This window comes from Aquarana catesbeiana, linkage group LG06 (assembly GCF_042186555.1).
Source record: "Aquarana catesbeiana isolate 2022-GZ linkage group LG06, ASM4218655v1, whole genome shotgun sequence".
Classification (NCBI taxonomy): domain Eukaryota; kingdom Metazoa; phylum Chordata; class Amphibia; order Anura; family Ranidae; genus Aquarana; species Aquarana catesbeiana.
In genome coordinates, this window is record NC_133329.1 from 50,345,635 (window position 1) to 50,363,961 (window position 18,327).

The 18,327-nt window shown below is 47.4% G+C and overlaps 1 protein-coding gene across 13 annotated transcripts in view; it reads left to right on the forward strand.

Moving 5' to 3' along the window:
- The window catches only part of LOC141148391 (interferon-induced very large GTPase 1-like), a 256,872-nt gene that overhangs the window by 189,876 nt on the left and 48,669 nt on the right, over nt 1–18,327 (forward strand). For 10 of the 13 annotated variants that reach the window (XM_073635844.1, XM_073635845.1, XM_073635839.1 and 7 more), the window contains 3 exons: nt 461–535; nt 2,943–3,017; nt 4,185–4,229. In XM_073635844.1, coding sequence (XP_073491945.1) covers nt 461–535; nt 2,943–3,017; nt 4,185–4,229 — 195 coding nt within the window. The remainder of the gene's footprint in view (nt 1–460; nt 536–2,942; nt 3,018–4,184; nt 4,230–18,327) is intronic. The other 3 variants (XM_073635849.1, XM_073635851.1, XM_073635848.1) reach the window with 2 other exon arrangements.

Here is an 18,327-nt window from a genome sequence, read left to right on the forward strand (position 1 = left end):
AATACAACTTGTGCTTTGGGGGGATCAAAAATTTTCTTCACAACCATATTCCAAAAGTTAGGTGCCCTCTGATAAATACAAATTTGTTGTTTTGGCAGCACTGAGCCTAACACTTTATCCATGCACAGTATATGTCAGTGTTGCGAAAAATCATTTCCACCTCTCCGACAGCACATGGAAATCTGATATGAACCCCCTATTGTTGGTTCCCATTTTGTTAGTCTTGTCTCCTATCTCTCACGCAATTCTCTCTAGGTAACTGTGCAAAATGGGAACCAACAATGACATTTGGCTTTACATATGCTCTGTAAAGTTCTTTAAAGAAAAGACAGCAAAGCCACTTGGATAGAATATAAAGGAAAAAAAGCTAACAGCAGTAACAAATGTTGTTGGTGGGCAAAGTTCTAAGCCCATAAAGAAGAAAACAAGTAATGAACAAGTCAAATGTGTTTTATTCCAGGAACTTCACAAGAAACTGTAGAAACCTCAATCGCTAAGAGAGCCCCTAAACGAAACCTAGACCAACCAGAACAAGGTAATCTAGCATGTGTCAGTATTTTTTTATTAACAAGTGCCAGTCTAAGACTAACAATTAGCCAGGTACATACTACATACCAGTCTAGCTTTATTGCCACAACCAAATGTTACCAGACTGAATAGAATAGAGAGATTACAAACAAGTGGTGGGGCAATGTCCATTAGAACCTAGGGCAAAAAGACCAAAGTGTGCTTCCCCATAAGATGTGGACTATCTGAGCATTAATACTTTAAGTGAACCTTTAATATTTGGTGCATAGCTTGCTGCTTTGGGTAATCTGATTGTTTCTAGCTGTATGAGTTATTTCAGGTCAACACTATTTTGCAAACCAACACACAACAATCACTTGTACTTGCTGCCAGCAAAAGAAAATTGTGTGCAATCAAAATTGGATAGTGTGTAAGGAACAAATGTAACATGAACTACCAGCCTATACATATAAAAAAGCTGACATTCAGTAAAATCAGTGATAATTAGAGATATACACACACACGAATAGGGATACATCCCAGAGGTTAAACTAGACAAATTAAAAACAGCCTCTGGCTGACACCTCTAGTAGAAACAAGGCTGCCTCCTGAAGCAGGCTGGGAACCCGAACACTAACAGAGGAAGGGATGGGGAGGAAGAGGCACCAAGCCGCTAATAGTGTAGCACAGTTTTTGTTTGATCGGAGCGATCACCGCCGACATACACAGCCGTGTGTAGATTCAAATATGTCGCAGAGACTGCAGGGATTCGGCGGAGCCGAGATACACATACCCGAGTGTTCTCGGTTTTTCTCGGCGCCGCTCACAGTCACGCCCAGTTCCGCCATTGGACCTGTGTTATGTCCATCATAGGGCGGGACTGGGCGTGACTGTGAGCGGCGCCGAGAAAAGTCGAGAACACTCGGGTATGTGTATCTCGGCTCCGCCGAATCCCTGCAGTCTCTGCGCCATATTTGAATCTACACACGGCTGTGTATGTCGGCGGTGATCGCTCCGATCAAACAAAAACCGTGCTACACTATTAGCGGCTTGGTGCCTCTTCCTCCCCATCCCTTCCTCTGTTAGTGTTCGGGTTCCGAGCCTGCTTCAGGAGGCAGCCTTGTTTCTACTAGAGGTGTCAGCCAGAGGCTGTTTTTAATTTGTCTAGTTTAACCTCTGGGATGTATCCCTATTCGTGTGTGTATATCTCTAATTATCACTGATTTTACTGCATGCCAGCTTTTTTATATGTATGTGTATCAAAGCCCGGAAGTGACTGCATGGTACTGCGGTGGACCCGGGACACCAAACAACAACAATCAACACATCAGTCCAACACACAAAGAACAGCCAAAACAACCACACATCAAGCACAACTGCAACAAAAGAACCCGCATACCCACCATCCACAATCAATCATCCAAACCAAACCACAAGGAACCACAACAGACCAGAAATGAAGGGCCAAGCCACACAGCACGGCAACTAATCGTTAAATAACCCTACCCCTTGGACAGTTAACTCCTTAATGAAACAGTTGATATCCAGTTACACATTGAGCCCCCCTGGACTGGGGGACTTCAATATATAAATCCATTTAGTCTCCCTTCTAGCGAGGTCCCTAACAATGTCAGACCCCCTTCAGGAGGGATACAACCTATCTATGCCCCAAAATTGGAGGCCAGATGGATCTTTATCATGCTTTTTTTTTCTAAAATGCAAGGATACGCTGCGTTGTCAGTACCTTAATAGTATATTCTGTATGTGTTCGGAAATCCGCTGTTTTAGGGGGCCTTTCGTTTGGCCCACATAAATTAGGCCACAAAGGCATTGTGAAACGTGTATCATACATGATAAATTCACAGATCTCATATTGCTTATCCTCAACAGTTGATTTAAAGACGAGTTCCATTATTTTGTGTTGTTGTACACGCTCTACTACATTTACGACAAACAAAAAATGTTTTTTATCTTTAAATACAACTTGTGCTTTGGGGGATCAAAAGTTTTCTTCACAACCATATTCCCAAAGTTAGGTGCCCTCTGATAAATAAAAATTTGTTGTTTTGGCAGCACTGAGCCTAACACTTTATCCATGCACAGTATATGTCAGTGTTGCGAAAAATCATTTTCACCTCTCCGTCAGCACATGGAAATCTGATATGAACCCCCTATTGTTGGTTCCCATTTTGTTAGTCTTGTCTCCTATCTCTCAAGCAATTCTCTCTAGGTAACTGTGTAAAATGGGAACCAACAATGATGTTTGGCTTTACATATGCTCTGTAAAGTTCTTTAAAGGAAAGACAGCAAAGCCACTTGGATAGAATATAAAGGAAAAAAAGCCAACAGCAGTAACAAATGTTGTTGGTGGGCAAAGTTCTAAACCCATAAAGAAGAAAACAAGTAATAAACAAGTCAAATGTGTTTTATTCCAGGAACTTCACAAGAAACTGTAGAAACCTCAATCGCTAAGAGAGCCCCTAAACGAAACCTAGACCAACCAGAACAAGGTAATCTAGCATGTGTCAGTATTTTTTTATTAACAAGTGCCAGTCTAAGACTAACAATTAGCCAGGTACATACTACATACCAGTCTAGATTTATTGCCACAACCAAATGTTACCAGACTGCATAGAATTGAGAGATTACAAACAAGTGGTGGGGCAATGCCCATTAGAACCTAGGGCAAAAAGACCAAAGTGTGCTTCCCCATAAGATGTGGACTATCTGAGCATTAATACTTTAAGTGAACCTTTAATATTTGGTGCATAGCTTGCTGCTTTGGGGTATCTTATTGTTTCTAGCTGTATGAGTTATTTCAGGACAACACTATTTTGCAAACCAACACACAACAATCATGTGTACTTGCTGCCAGCAAAAGAAAATTGAGTGCAATCAAAATTGGATAGTGTGTAAGGAACAAATGTAACATGAACTGCCAGCCTATACATATAAAAAAGCTGGCATGCAGTAAAATCAGTGATAATTAGAGATATACACACACACACCAATAGGGATACATCCCAGTGGTTTAACTAGACAAATTAAAAACAGTCTCTGGCTGACACCTCTAGTAGAAACAAGGCTGCCTCCTGAAGCAGGCTGGGAACCCGAACACTAACAGAGGAAGGGATGGGGAGGAAGAGGCACCAAGCCGCTAATAGTGTAGCACAGTTTTATTCAAACATGACATGAATATACAGTAAGAATGCACTCACAATTGTCCAAGATAGCAGGCATGTACAGCTCAGTGTGGGGCTACCAAGGAGAATCCAATCCATGCTGGAGCCACTACAATGACAGAGCCATTGTGGGAAGAGGTGCAGGAGCCCGGCTACCGCTGGGAGAAACTGGAGCTGTCAAAGGAGATGTCAAACCCTGATATGCTGTGGCCAATCAGGAATGCGTTTTGGAGGCCAGACCACGCCTCCTTTATCAGCCTTCATCAGAGGCTGATGGAGGAGGCATGGTCTGGCCCCTGAAAGGTGTTCCTGCTTGGTCGCAATGTCCCAGGACATTTGTGAGTGCATTCTTACTGTAAATTTATGTCATTTTGAATAAAACTGAGCTACACTATTGGCGACTTGGCGCCTCTTTATCCGCATCCCTTCCACTATTTTGCAGATGTCTTGAAAGTATCATATTGCAGTTATAATCTGCTGATTATTTCTTCCCAGCTACTACAAGCAACAAGAAAAAAAGAATCTACGCACCTGAGCAAGGTAAGAAAAATATCTGAGATGAAGGTAGTTTGTCACTAAAAACATAATGGGGTACTTCAACACTTCTCTGGCCCTAATCCCTTTTGTTAATGTATTGCACTGAACTGATGAAGCATTTGCAACACTTTTGGTTCTGTCATCAACTGGTGCCCTAAATTCAGGTAGTCCTAAAATGTGCCACTTTCGTGTCGTAGTAAATGACAGAAAAACTGTCTGAGACAAATTTTTGCAAAAGTGTCTCCTGTGCACATACCTCACAACAGTCCCGGATTGGGCGGGACTGTCCCGCATTTGCACCTTTGTCCCACGGTCCCGGAGTACAGGGGCTTTGTCCAGCATTACTCCATGCAGAGCAGGGCCTGCAGCAGTATGCTGTTACATCTAGCACAGCCAGGGATTGGTAGGCCAGCCAGGAATTGGTGGGCAAACCAGGGATTGGTGGGCGACCCGGCAGGGGTAAGGCTGCAATGAGGGAAAGTGCAGCTGTCAAATTCAGCCTCTGATGTCGGGGATGGGCGGGCCGATATTCGCTTTCAGCCTCCTGGCTCCACCCCACAAACAGAGCGCGACCCTGCCCCTCCCTGACCCCGCCCACCACAAAGCACAACCCTGCCCCTCCACCTGACTCTGACCACTAGAGAGCGGCACCCTGCCCCTCCTCCTAACTCCACCCACCACAGAGCAGCACCCGGCCCCTCCTCCTGACTCCGACCAATAGAGAGTGGCAACCTGTCTCTCCTCCTGACTCCGCCCACCACAGAGCGGCACAACCCTGCTCCTCCACCTGACCTCGGGCCACCAGAGAGTGACACCCTGCCCCTCCTCATGACTCCACCCACCACAGAGCGGCACACGGCCTCTCCTCCTAAATCTGGCCACTAGAGAGCGACACGCTATCTCTCCTCCTGACTCCGCCCACCACAGAGCGGCACCCCCTCCTGACTCCCCCCACCATAGAGCGGTGGTCTTCCAGAGACATGAGCGGACCGGTGAGGTTGGTGCTCTGAGGCGGACTGAAGAGGGTGGACGCCGGAGCCGGATCCTCACCCTGCAGGCTATGAACTCCAAGTGCGGGCAGTGGAGTATGCTGTGAGGCGGCCCATCGTCACCAAGTCTGGGCAGATTGAGAGAGAACTGCAGAGGGTGAGTGGATACAACTGCCAGCATGGCATGAGTGACAGGGGGACTACAACTCCCAGCATGGCATGAGTGACAGGAGGACTACAATTGCCAGCATGGCCTGAGTGACAGGGGGACTACAACTCCCAGCATGGCATGAGTGACAGGGGGACTACAACTCCCAGCATTTACTGAGTGATGGGGAGACAACAACCCCTAGCATGGCCTGAATGACAGGGGGACTACAACTCCCAAGGTGGTCAGGGTGACCAGGAACTACAACTCCCAGCATATCCTGAGTTACAGGGAAATTAAAGTTCCTGTATGCATAGGGTAACTAGGGACTATATGCACTCCTGAACCTCGCACTCTGTATGTAACACACTCCTGAACTCTGCACTGTGTATGTAACGCACTCCTGAACCTCGCAGTCTGTACATAACGCATTCCTGAACCTCACACTCTGTACGTAACACACTCCTGAACCTCACACTCTGTACGTAACACACTCCTGAACCTCACACTCTGTATGAAATGCACTCCTGAACCTCACACTCTGTATGTAACGCACTCCTGAACCTCACACTTTGTACATAACGCACTCCTGCACCTCGCACTTTGTACATAACGCACTCCTGAACCTCGCACTTTGTACATAACGCACTCCTGAACCTCGCACTCTGTACGTAACGCGCTCCTGAATCTCACACTCTGTACATAATGCGCTCCTGAACCTCACACTCTGTACATAATGCGCTCCTGAACCTCACACTCTGTACGTAACGCGTTCCTGAACCTCACACTCTGTACGTAATGCGTTCCTGAACCTCGCACTCTGTACGTAACGCGCTCCTGAACCTCGCTCTCTGTACGTAACGCGCTCCTGAACCTCACACTCTGTACGTAATGCATTCCTGAACCTCACACTCTGTATGTAATGCATTCCTGAACCTCACATTCTGTACGAAATGCATTCCTGAACCTCACACTCTGTACGTAATGCATTCCTTAACCTCACACTCTGTACGTAACGCATTCCTGAACCTCACACTCTGTACATAACGCACCCCTGAACCTCACACTCTGTATTTAACGCATTCCTGAACCTCGCAGTCTGTACGTAATGCACTCCTGAACCTCGCACTCTATACGTAACGCACTCCTGAACCTCGCACTCTGTACGTAATGCACTCCTGAACCTCGCACTCTATACGTAATGCACTCCTGAACCTTACACTCTGTACGTAACATACTCCTGAACCTCACACTCTGTATTTAACGCACTCCTGAATCTCACACTCTGTACGTAATGCACTCCTGAACCTCGCACTCTATACGTAACGCACTCCTGAACCTCACACTCTGTATATAACGCGTTCCTGAACCTCGCACTCTGTATGGAACGCACTCCTGAATCTTTCCACACTTTGTGTAAAGCACTCTTCCACAGTGTGTGCAAAACCATTTGTAATGGAAGCTTTTTATTCTTTTTTTGTTAAATGATTGTGCTGGGGTTTGTGTCTGTGAGACTCTTGCTTGTGGCACAGCAATCAAAGCAGCAAGCCCCAATTTTGTTTAATTACACTCCATAAGCCCATCACTTAATAATTTGGCCACACCAATTTTTGCCACAGGGTGCGTAGGGACACTTTCTCTCTCAAGGAAGGGAGGTATGCGTAACACACTCCTGAACCTCGCACTCTGTACGTAACATGCTCCTGAACCTCACACTCTATGCGTAACGCACTCCTGAACCTCGAACTCTGTACGTAATGCATTCCTGAACCTCACACTCTGTATGTAACGTGCTCCTGAACCTCGCACTCTGTACGTAACACGATCCTGAACCTCGCACTCTATGCGTAACGTACTCCTGAACCTCACACTCTGTACGTAATGCATTCCTGAACCTCACACTCTGTACGTAATGCATTCCTGAACCTCACACTCTGTACGTAATGCATTCCTGAACCTCACACTCTGTACGTAACGCACCCCTGAACCTTACACTCTGTATTTAACGCATTCCTGAACCTCGCAGTCTGTACGTAATGCACCCCTGAACCTCGCAGTCTGTACGTAATGCACTCCTGAACCTTGCACTCTGTACGCAACGCACTCCTGAACCTCACACTCTGTACGTAATGCACTCCTGAATCTCGCACTCTATACGTAACGCACTCCTGAACCTCACACTCTGTATATAACGCATTCCTGAACCTCGCACTCTGTACGTAATGCACTCCTGAACCCCGCACGCTATACGTAACGCACTCCTGAACCTCACACTCTGTACGTAACACACTCCTGAACCTCACACTCTGTATGAAATGCACACCTGAACCTCACACTCTGTATGTAACGCACTCCTGAACCTCGCACTTTGTACATAACGCACTCCTGAACCTCGCACTCTGTACGTAACGCGTTCCTGAACCTCACACTCTGTACGTAATGCGTTCCTGAACCTCGCACTCTGTACGTAACGCACTCCTGAACCTCGCACTCTGTACGTAAGGCGCTCCTGAACCTCACACTCTGTACGTAATGCATTCCTGAACCTCACACTCTGTATGTAATGCATTCCTGAACCTCACACTCTGTATGTAATGCATTCCTGAACCCCACATTCTGTACGTAATGCATTCCTGAACCTCACACTCTGTACGTAATGCATTCCTTAACCTCACACTCTGTACTTAACGCATTCCTGAACCTCACACTCTGTACATAATGCACCCCTGAACCTCGCACTCTATACGTAACACACTCCTGAACCTCGCACTCTATACGTAACACACTCCTGAACCTCGCACTCTATACGTAATGCACTCCTGAACCTTACACTCTGTACGTAACATACTCCTGAACCTCACACTCTGTATTTAACGCACTCCTGAATCTCACACTCTGTACATAATGCACTCCTGAACCTCACACTCTGTATATAACGCTTTCCTGAACCTCGCACTCTGTATGGAACGCACTCCTGAATCTTTCCACACTTTGTGTAACGCACTCTTCCACAGTGTGTGCAAAACCATTTGTAATGGAAGCTTTTTATTCTTTTTTTGTTAAATGATTGTGCTGGGGTTTGTGTCTGTGAGACTCTTGCTTGTGGCACAGCAATCAAAGCAGCAAGCCCCAATTTTGTTTAATTACACTCCATAAGCCCATCACTTAATAATTTGGCCACACCAATTTTTGCCACAGGGTGCGTAGGGACACTTTCTCTCTCAAGGAAGGGAGGTATGCGTAACGCACTCCTGAACCTCGCACTCTGTACGTAACATGCTCCTGAACCTCACACTTTGTATGTAACGTGCTCCTGAACCTCGCACTGTGTACGTAGCACGCTCCTGAACCTCGCACTCTATGCGTAACGCACTCCTGAACCTCGCACTCTGTAAGTAATGCATTCCTGAACCTCACACTCTGTATGTAACGTGCTCCTGAACCTCGCACTCTGTACGTAACACGATCCTGAACCTCGCACTCTATGCGTAACGTACTCCTGAACCTCACACTCTGTACGTAATGCATTCCTGAACCTCACACTCTGTACGTAATGCATTCCTGAACCTCACACTCTGTACGTAATGCATTCCTGAACCTCACACTCTGTACGTAACGCACCCCTGAACCTTACACTCTGTATTTAACGCATTCCTGAACCTCGCAGTCTGTACGTAATGCACCCCTGAACTTTGCAGTCTGTACGTAATGCACTCCTGAACCTTGCACTCTGTATGCAACGCACTCCTGAACCTCACACTCTGTACGTAATGCACTCCTGAATCTCGCACTCTATACGTAACGCACTCCTGAACCTCACACTCTGTATATAACGCATTCCTTAACCTCGCACTCTGTACGTAATGCACTCCTGAACCCCGCACGTGTCTGTGAGACTCTTGCTTGTGGCACAGCAATCAAAGCAGCAAGCCTCAGTTTTGTTTAATTACACTCCATAAGCCCGTCACTTAATAATTTGGCCACACCAATTTTTGCCACAGGGTGCGTAGGGACACTTTCTCTCTCAAGGAAGGGAGGTATGCGTAACGCACTCCTGAACCTCGCACTCTGTACGTAACACGCTCCTGAACCTCACACTCTGTATGTAACGTGCTTCTGAACCTCGCACTCTGTACGTAACACGCTCCTGAACCTCGCACTCTATGCGTAACGCACTCCTGAACCTCGCACTCTGTACGTAATGCATTCCTGAACCTCACACTCTGTATGTAACGTGCTCCTGAACCTCGCACTCTGTACGTAACATGATCCTGAACCTCGCACTCTATGCGTAATGTACTCCTGAACCTCGCACTCTGTACGTAATGCATTCCTGAACCTCACAATCTGTACGTAATGCATTCCTTAACCTCACACTCTGTACGTAATGCATTCCTGAACCTCACACTCTGTATGTAACGCACTCCTGAACCTCACACTTTGTACATAACGCACTCCTGAACCTCGCACTTTGTACATAACGCACTCCTGAACCTCGCACTCTATACGTAACGCGCTCCTGAACCTCACACTCTGTACATAATGCACTCCTGAACCTCACACTCTGTACATAATGCGCTCCTGAACCTCACACTCTGTACGTAACGCGTTCCTGAACCTCACACTCTGTACGTAATGCGTTCCTGAACCTCGCACTCTGTACGTAACGCGCTCCTGAACCTCGCACTCTGTACGTAACGCGCTCCTGAACCTCACAATCTGTACGTAATGCATTCCTGAACCTCACACTCTGTATGTAATGCATTCCTGAACCTCACATTCTGTACATAATGCATTCCTGAACCTCACACTCTGTACGTAATGCTATCCTCAACCTAACACTCTGTACGTAACGCATTCCTGAACCTCACACTCTGTACATAACGCACCCCTGAACCTCACACTCTGTATTTAACGCATTCCCGAACCTCGCAGTCTGTATGTAATGCACTCCTGAACCTCGCACTCTATATGTAACGCACTCCTGAACCTTGCACTCTGTACGTAACGCACTCCTGAACCTCGCACTCTATACGTAATGCACTCCTGAACCTTACACTCTGTACGTAACATACTCCTGAAACTCACACTCTGTATTTAACGCACTCCTGAATCTCACACTCTGTACGTAATGCGCCCCTGAACCTCGCACTCTATACGTAACGTACTCCTGAACCTCACACTCTGTATATAACGCATTCCTGAACCTCGCACTCTGTATGGAATGCACTCCTGAATCTTTCCACACTTTGTGTAATGCACTCTTCCACAGTGTGTGCAAAACAATTTGTAATGGAAGCTTTTTATTCTTTTTTTGTTAAATGATTGTGCTGGGGTTTGTGTCTGTGAGACTCTTGCTTGTGGCACAGCAATCTAAGCAGCAAGCCCCAGTTTTGTTTAATTACACTCCATAAGTCCGTCACTTAATAATTTGGCCACACCAATTTTTGCCACAGGGTGCGTAGGGACACTTTCTCTCTCAAGGAAGGGAGGTATGCGTAACGCACTCCTGAACCTCGCACTCTGTACGTAACACGCTCCTGAACCTCACACTCTGTATGTAACGTGCTCCTGAACCTCGCACTCTGTGCGTAACACGCTCCTGAACCTCGCACTCTATGCGTAACGCACTCCTGAACCTCGCACTCTGTACGTAATGCGTTCCTGAACCTCACACTCTGTATGTAACGTGCTCCTGAACCTCGCACTCTGTACGTAACACGATCCTGAACCTCGCACTCTATGCGTAACGTACTGCTGAACCTCACACTCTGTACGTAATGCATTCCTGAACCTCACACTCTGTATGTAATGCATTCCTGAACCTCACATTCTGTACGTAATGCATTCCTGAACCTCACACTCTGTACTTAATGCATTCCTTAACCTCACACTCTGTACGTAACGCATTCCTGAACCTCACACTCTGTACATAACGCACCCCTGAACCTCACACTCTGTATTTAACGCATTCCCGAACCTCGCAGTCTGTACGTAATGCACTCCTGAACCTCGCACTCTATACGTAACGCACTCCTGAACCTTGCACTCTGTACGCAACGCACTCCTGAACCTCGCACTCTATACGTAATGCACTCCTGAACCTTACACTCTGTACGTAACATACTCCTGAACCTCACACTCTGTATTTAACGCACTCCTGAATCTCACACTCTGTACGTAATGCACTCCTGAACCTCGCACTCTATACGTAACGTACTCCTGAACCTCACACTCTGTATATAACGCATTCCTGAACCTCGCACTCTGTATGGAACGCACTCCTGAATCTTTCCACACTTTGTGTAATGCACTCTTCCACAGTGTGTGCAAAACAATTTGTAATGGAAGCTTTTTATTCTTTTTTTGTTAAATGATTGTGCTGGGGTTTGTGTCTGTGAGACTCTTGCTTGTGGCACAGCAATCTAAGCAGCAAGCCCCAGTTTTGTTTAATTACACTCCATAAGTCCGTCACTTAATAATTTGGCCACACCAATTTTTGCCACAGGGTGCGTAGGGACACTTTCTCTCTCAAGGAAGGGAGGTATGCGTAACGCACTCCTGAACCTCGCACTCTGTACGTAACACGCTCCTGAACCTCACACTCTGTATGTAACGTGCTCCTGAACCTCGCACTCTGTACGTAACACGCTCCTGAACCTCGCACTCTATGCGTAACGCACTCCTGAACCTCGCACTCTGTACGTAATGCGTTCCTGAACCTCACACTCTGTATGTAACGTGCTCCTGAACCTCGCACTCTGTACGTAACACGATCCTGAACCTTGCACTCTATGCGTAACGTACTGCTGAACCTCACACTCTGTACGTAATGCATTCCTGAACCTCACACTCTGTACGTAATGCATTCCTGAACCTCACACTCTGTACGTAATGCATTCCTGAACCTCACACTCTGTACGTAACGCACCCCTGAACCTTACACTCTGTATTTAACGCATTCCTGAACCTCGCAGTCTGTATGTAATGTACCCCTGAACCTCGCAGTCTGTACGTAATGCACTCCTGAACCTTGCACTCTGTACGCAACGCACTCCTGAACCTCGCACTCTGTACGTAATGCACTCCTGAATCTCGCACTCTATACATAACGCACTCCTGAACCTCACACTCTGTATATAACGCATTCCTGAACCTCGCACTCTGTACGTAATGCACTCCTGAACCCCGCACTCTATACGTAACGCACTCCTGAACCTCACACTCTGTATATAACGCATTCCTGAACCTGGCACTCTGTATGAAACGCACTCCTGAATCTTTCCACACTTTGTGTAACGCACTCTTCCACAGTGTGTGCAAAACCATTTGTAATGGAAGCTTTTTATTCTTTTTTTGTTAAATGATTGTGCTGGGGTTTGTGTCTGGGAGACTCTTGCTTGTGGCAGAGCAATCAAAGCAGCAAGCCCCAGTTTTGTTTAATTACACTCCATAAGCCCGTCACTTAATAATTTGGCCACACCAATGTTTGCCACAGGGTGCGTAGGGACACTTCCTCTCTCAAGTGTCCCTCATTCTGAAGTTCAAAAGTTGGGAGGTATGCATGTGCATGCTAAATGTGGCGCAACATGAGATTAATTCAAGAAAAGGCCTAGACAGGTATATGAATTTAGTGCATTCTTCACCACTTTTAGAATGTTTTAGGGGGCGTGGTCAACATCACCCAGTGACCACGCCCCCTAAAACATCACAGTCCCAGCATGCCCAGGGACTGTGACATCGTAAGGGGGCAGGGTCTCCGCCTATATAAGTCACAACGGAGCCCTCAGAGAGCAGTTCAGCCGGAGAGGGCGTCGTGTCAACATCTGGAGAAGAGAAAAGAAGACAAGAAGTCCAGAAGTCCGGACCTCCGCTGGCAAGAGAGCTGCCTGAAGACAGCGGAGGAGCCGGCCGAAGAACTGGAACACGGGGAGAAGAGGAACCGGAGAGAGCGGAGAAGAACCAACCGGACGCCGGGAGAAGATGAACCGGAGGGACCCCCGAAGTCGGAAGAAGAGCCCCGAAGCCGGAGGAAGATCCCCCCCGGAGCTGTTTAATAAATTATTTTAAAAACCGCTGTAGTGTGTTTTATTATTGACACGTTTTCCCTAGGTGAATGGGCAGGGGTACCATGTACCCCATACTCATTCACATAGGGTGGGGGGGCCGGGATCTGGGGGCCCTCTTATAGGGGGCTCCCGGATTCCGATAATCCCCCCGCCCGCAGACCCCGACAACCAACGGCCAGGGTTGTCGGGAAGAGGCCCTTGTCCTCATCAACATGGGGACAAGGTGCTTTGGGGTGGGGGGCCCCGCAGGGCGCACCCCCTCCCCCAAAGCACCCACCCCCCATGTTGAGGGCATGCGGCCTGGTAAGGTTCAGGAGGGGGGGCGCTCGCTCATCCCCACCCCCTTTTCTGACCGGCCGGGCTGCGTGCTCGGATCGGGGTTTGGTATGGATTTTAGGGGGACCCCATGCCGTTTTTTCGGCGCAGGGGGTTTCCCTTTATAATCCATACCAGACATAAGGGCCTGGTATGCCCCGCGACGGGGCTCGCAAGGTGTCAATCTCGCTGATAAAAGCGGCAAGATTGACTTCCTTTTCTAGTCCCGTCGCACCTGAGTCACGTCCAAAATGAACGGACTTGTCCGTGTGTGGGCAAGTCCGTTCATTCTGAAAGTCCGCCGTAACTCCGGCGAAAGTCCGTCGGAAAGACGGGCAGACTTAGCCCGCCGCAAAGTCCAGTCGTGTGTGGGCAAGTCCATCCGTTTTAAAGTCCGGCGCACCTGGCGGACAATGTCCGTCAGAAAGTGTGCCGGACCAAGTAGGCCAGAAAGTCCGACCGTGTGTACGCGGCATTAGAATGAGGATTTAGATCAGTTGGTCTCTTCTTTTCCCCCCAAACATCCATCTCGCAGTCTTCAACGCAGGACCCTGATGGGGGACCCTGATGTAAGAGAGGACTCTATTTAGAACCTTGATATAGGGGAGGGGTGGTTTTGATGGGGGCTGTGATGTCATTATAAGAGATTCCACACCATTCATATGCTTAGTTTCCAAGTCTGTAGGCTTACTGTGTGTCCATTAAGAGGGGTTCCCATCATCTCTATGCTGAGCTCCTGGTTCTGCACACCTGCTGTGCTCATTATGAAGGATTCCATTTCTGCTAGAACGTACATCCAAATAATGAAGGGGGCAGGCCAGAAACAGTCAGACTGTGGTGCAAAGTAAGGTTGCACTAGGGATGAGCTGAACGTTCGGTTCACGGCAGAACATGCGAACAGGCAAAAAATTTGTTCGAACACGCGAACACCGTTAAAGTCTATGGGACTCGAACATGAAAAATCTAAAGTGCTAATTTTAAAGGCTAATTTGCAAGTTATGCCGCGTACACACGACCGGTTTTGCCATCGGAATAAACTCCGAAGGTTTCTCCGACAGAACTCAGACGGAATTCCATTCAAGCGGTCAACCCAAAGTCCGACCGTCAAGAACGCGGTGACGTACAACACTTACGAGGGGACTAGAAAAAGGAAGTTCAATAGCCAGTAGCAAATAGCTTCCGTCTCGTACTTGCTTCAGAGCATGCGTCATTTTTGGTCCATTGGAACAGCATACAGACAATCGGTTTTCCCGATAGGAATTGGTTCCGTCGGAAATATTCAGAACATGTTCCATTTCTAGGTCCGTCAGAATTTTCGAAAAAAAAGTCAGATGAGGCCTACACACGATCGGAATAGACGATGAAAAGCTTCCGCCTGGCTTTTTCTTTCGGACATTCCGCTCGTGTGTACGCGGCTTTATTGTCATATAAAGTGTTTGGGGTATCAATGCAAAAAAAGTTTTAAAAACGGCCGTTTTTTCGGGAGCAGTGATTTTAATAATGCTTAAAGTGAAACAATAAAAGTGAAATATTCCTTTAAATATCGTGCCTGGGGGGTGACTATAGTATGCCTGTAAAGTGACGCATTTTTCCCGTGTTTAAAACAGTCCCTGCACAAAATGACATTTCTAAAGGAATAAAAGTAATTTAAAACTACTTGCGGCTGTAATGTAATATTGCTGCCCCCCACACAGCCCATTACCAGACCCTTTGGGTCTGGTATAGATATTAAGGGGAACCCCGCATCCAAATAATAAAAAAAAAGGCATGGGGCCCCGAGGCCCTATATACTCTGAACAGCAGCAGTATACAGGTGGTCCCCGGGTTACAAACAAGATAGGGACCGTAGGTTTGTTCTTAAGTTGAATCTGTTTGTAATTTGGAACAGGTACATTTTGTCAGTGTAGCTCCAGCCAAAAAATCTATTTTTAAGCTTTAGGGAAGGGTTATCAACACCCCTGTAACTTTTGTTCTGCTGTCTGTGCCCCTGTTCAGAAGATTTCACCTCACTTTCTGTCCCAATGACAATTGGTTTTAGAAAATTTTGGGTTATTAGGGAAACAAGGATTGGTGATAAAGCATCAGTGGAGACACCTTTTTCCCATGTTAACTCTTACAAGAGAGAATTTCCCTTCCTAGGGGTATATTTCATCTCACTTCCTGTTGTCTCCCTCCTTTTCTAAGTAGGAGTCGTTTGTAAGTCAAATGTTTGAAAATAGGGGACCGCCTGTATATACTATATGGCCTGCCCTATACACTCTGCGGAAAATTGGGCCTTAGGTGTTGGTGGTACCAGAACACTGTAAGCCCTCACAGTTACTCTTGGTGGGCGCTGGAACGGGCCCTGCTTTGAAATATTATATCAAGAATTGTAATTACGCGCCCCTGTTAAACAGGGGCATAAAAATTGGGCCTTAGGCAGTGGTGGTGGTGGTGGTGGTTGCACAACACTGTAAAGCCTCACAGATACTTTTTTTGAGCGCAGGAACAGGCCCTGCTGTGAAATATTAAATCAAAAATTGTAATTACGCGCCCCTGTTAAACAGGGGCATACAAATTGGGCCTTAGGCTGTGGTGGTGGCACAACACTGTAGCCTCACAGAAACATTTGTTGAGCGCAGGAACAGGCCCTGCTGTGAAATATTAGATCAAAGATTGTAATTATGCGCCCCTGTTAAACAGGGGCATAAAAATTGGGCCTTAGGCGGTGGTGGTGGCACAACACTGTAAAGCCTCACAGATATTTTTGTTGAGTGCAGGAACAGGCCCTGCTGTGAAATATTAGATCAAAAATTGTAATTACACGCCCCAGTCAAACAGGGGCATAAAAATTGGGCCTTAGGCAGTGGTGGTGGTGCCCTGAACCTAAAATATTCCTAGAAGCTATCATCATGATGATTGAGGAGGAATAGGATAGTCACCCAGCATAATAGGATAGTCACTCAGCATATGCAGTCTTCAAGGGCCCACATCCATAGAAACATCAATTGCTTACATCAGCATCAGGTGCTTGGTAGCTGGTGATCCAAGACTGATTCATTTTTATGAATGTGAGCCGATCAACAGAGTCTGTGGACAGGCGCACTCTGTGATCGGTTACAAAGCCTCCAGCAGCACTGAATGTACGTTCAGAAAGAACGCTGGATGCAGGGCAGGCCAGTAGCTCAATTGCATATTGAGCAAGCTCTGGCCAGTGGTCGATGTTCTGGTGGAAAGGTCTCAAAGTCTGATCTTGCTCGTAGATATTCCTGCACCATGTAATTCAGACGCTGGCGATGGTTGCTGGAAATCAGACCTGGGCGCTGAGGACTGAAGAATTGTTTGAAGGCATCGGTCAGCCGGCCACCTTCTCCACCGCTCTTTCTGTGACTGAACAAAGCCTCAGCAACACGTTGTCCAGCATCAGAAAATTGTAACCTCCCAGGCTCTGGAAACGCATTGCACAAACCTTTCTGCAAGGCCTCCCGAAGATGTTTCATCCTCTGCTCCCTCTGCGAAGGCTGGATAAGTTCTGCAACCTTACCCTTGTAACGTGGATCAAGAAGGGTTGCCAGCCAGTAATGATCCCTCTCCTTTATACCACAAATCCTAGGGTCCTTTTGCAGGTTTTGCAGGATCAGGGAGGCCATGCAGCGTAAGTTTGCAGAGGCATTCGATCCTGAGTCCTCTGGGTCACTAAGGATCACATGATCCTCAGCCACCTCCTCCCAGCTATGTACAACTCCATGGGTTTCTGGGGACTGCAAATGATCCCTTAAAGACTGCTGCTGATGCTGAGTGTTATCCTCCACCTCCATGCTGACACAATCCTCCTCCTCCTCTTCTTCTTCCTGTATGATCGGCGGGCCTGCAGGAATACTAGTATCTGCATAAAGGGGGCCTTGAGAGGTAAGGAAGTCCTCCTCTTCCTCCTGCTGTTCTGCCTCAAGTGCCCTGTCCATTATTCCACGAAACGTGTGCTCCAACAGGAAGACAAGAGGTACAGTATCACTGATGCATGCACTGTCACTGCTCACCATCCTCTTGGCCTCCTAAAATGGTGACAGGACAGTGCATGCATTCTTGATCAGTAGCCACTGGTGTGGCAAAAAATAGCCAAGCTCCCATGACTCTGTCCTGGTGCCATACTCACACAGGTACTCATTGATGGCCCTCTGCTGCATGTGCAGCCACTGCAGTATTGCCAATGTTGAGTTCCACCTGGTGGGCATGTCACAAATGAGGCGGTTCTTGGGCAGGTTGCATTCTCTTTGAATGTCAGCCAGCCGAGCACTGGCATTATATGACCGGCGGAAATGACCACAGACTTTCCTGGCCTGCCTCAGGAGATCCTGTAAGCCAGGGTACCTGCTCAAGAACTTGCTGCACCACCAAATTCAGGACATGAGCCAAACAGGGAACATGGGTCAAGTGCTCCTGTCGGAGGGCGGAGAGGAGGTTGGTGCCATTATCGCATACAAACATTCCTGGCTGAAACTGGCATGGCGTCAACCACCTCTGAGCCTGCCCCTGCAGAGCTGACAGAATCTCTGCCCCAGTGTGACTCCTGTCCCCTAAGCAGACAAACTCAAGCAACGCAT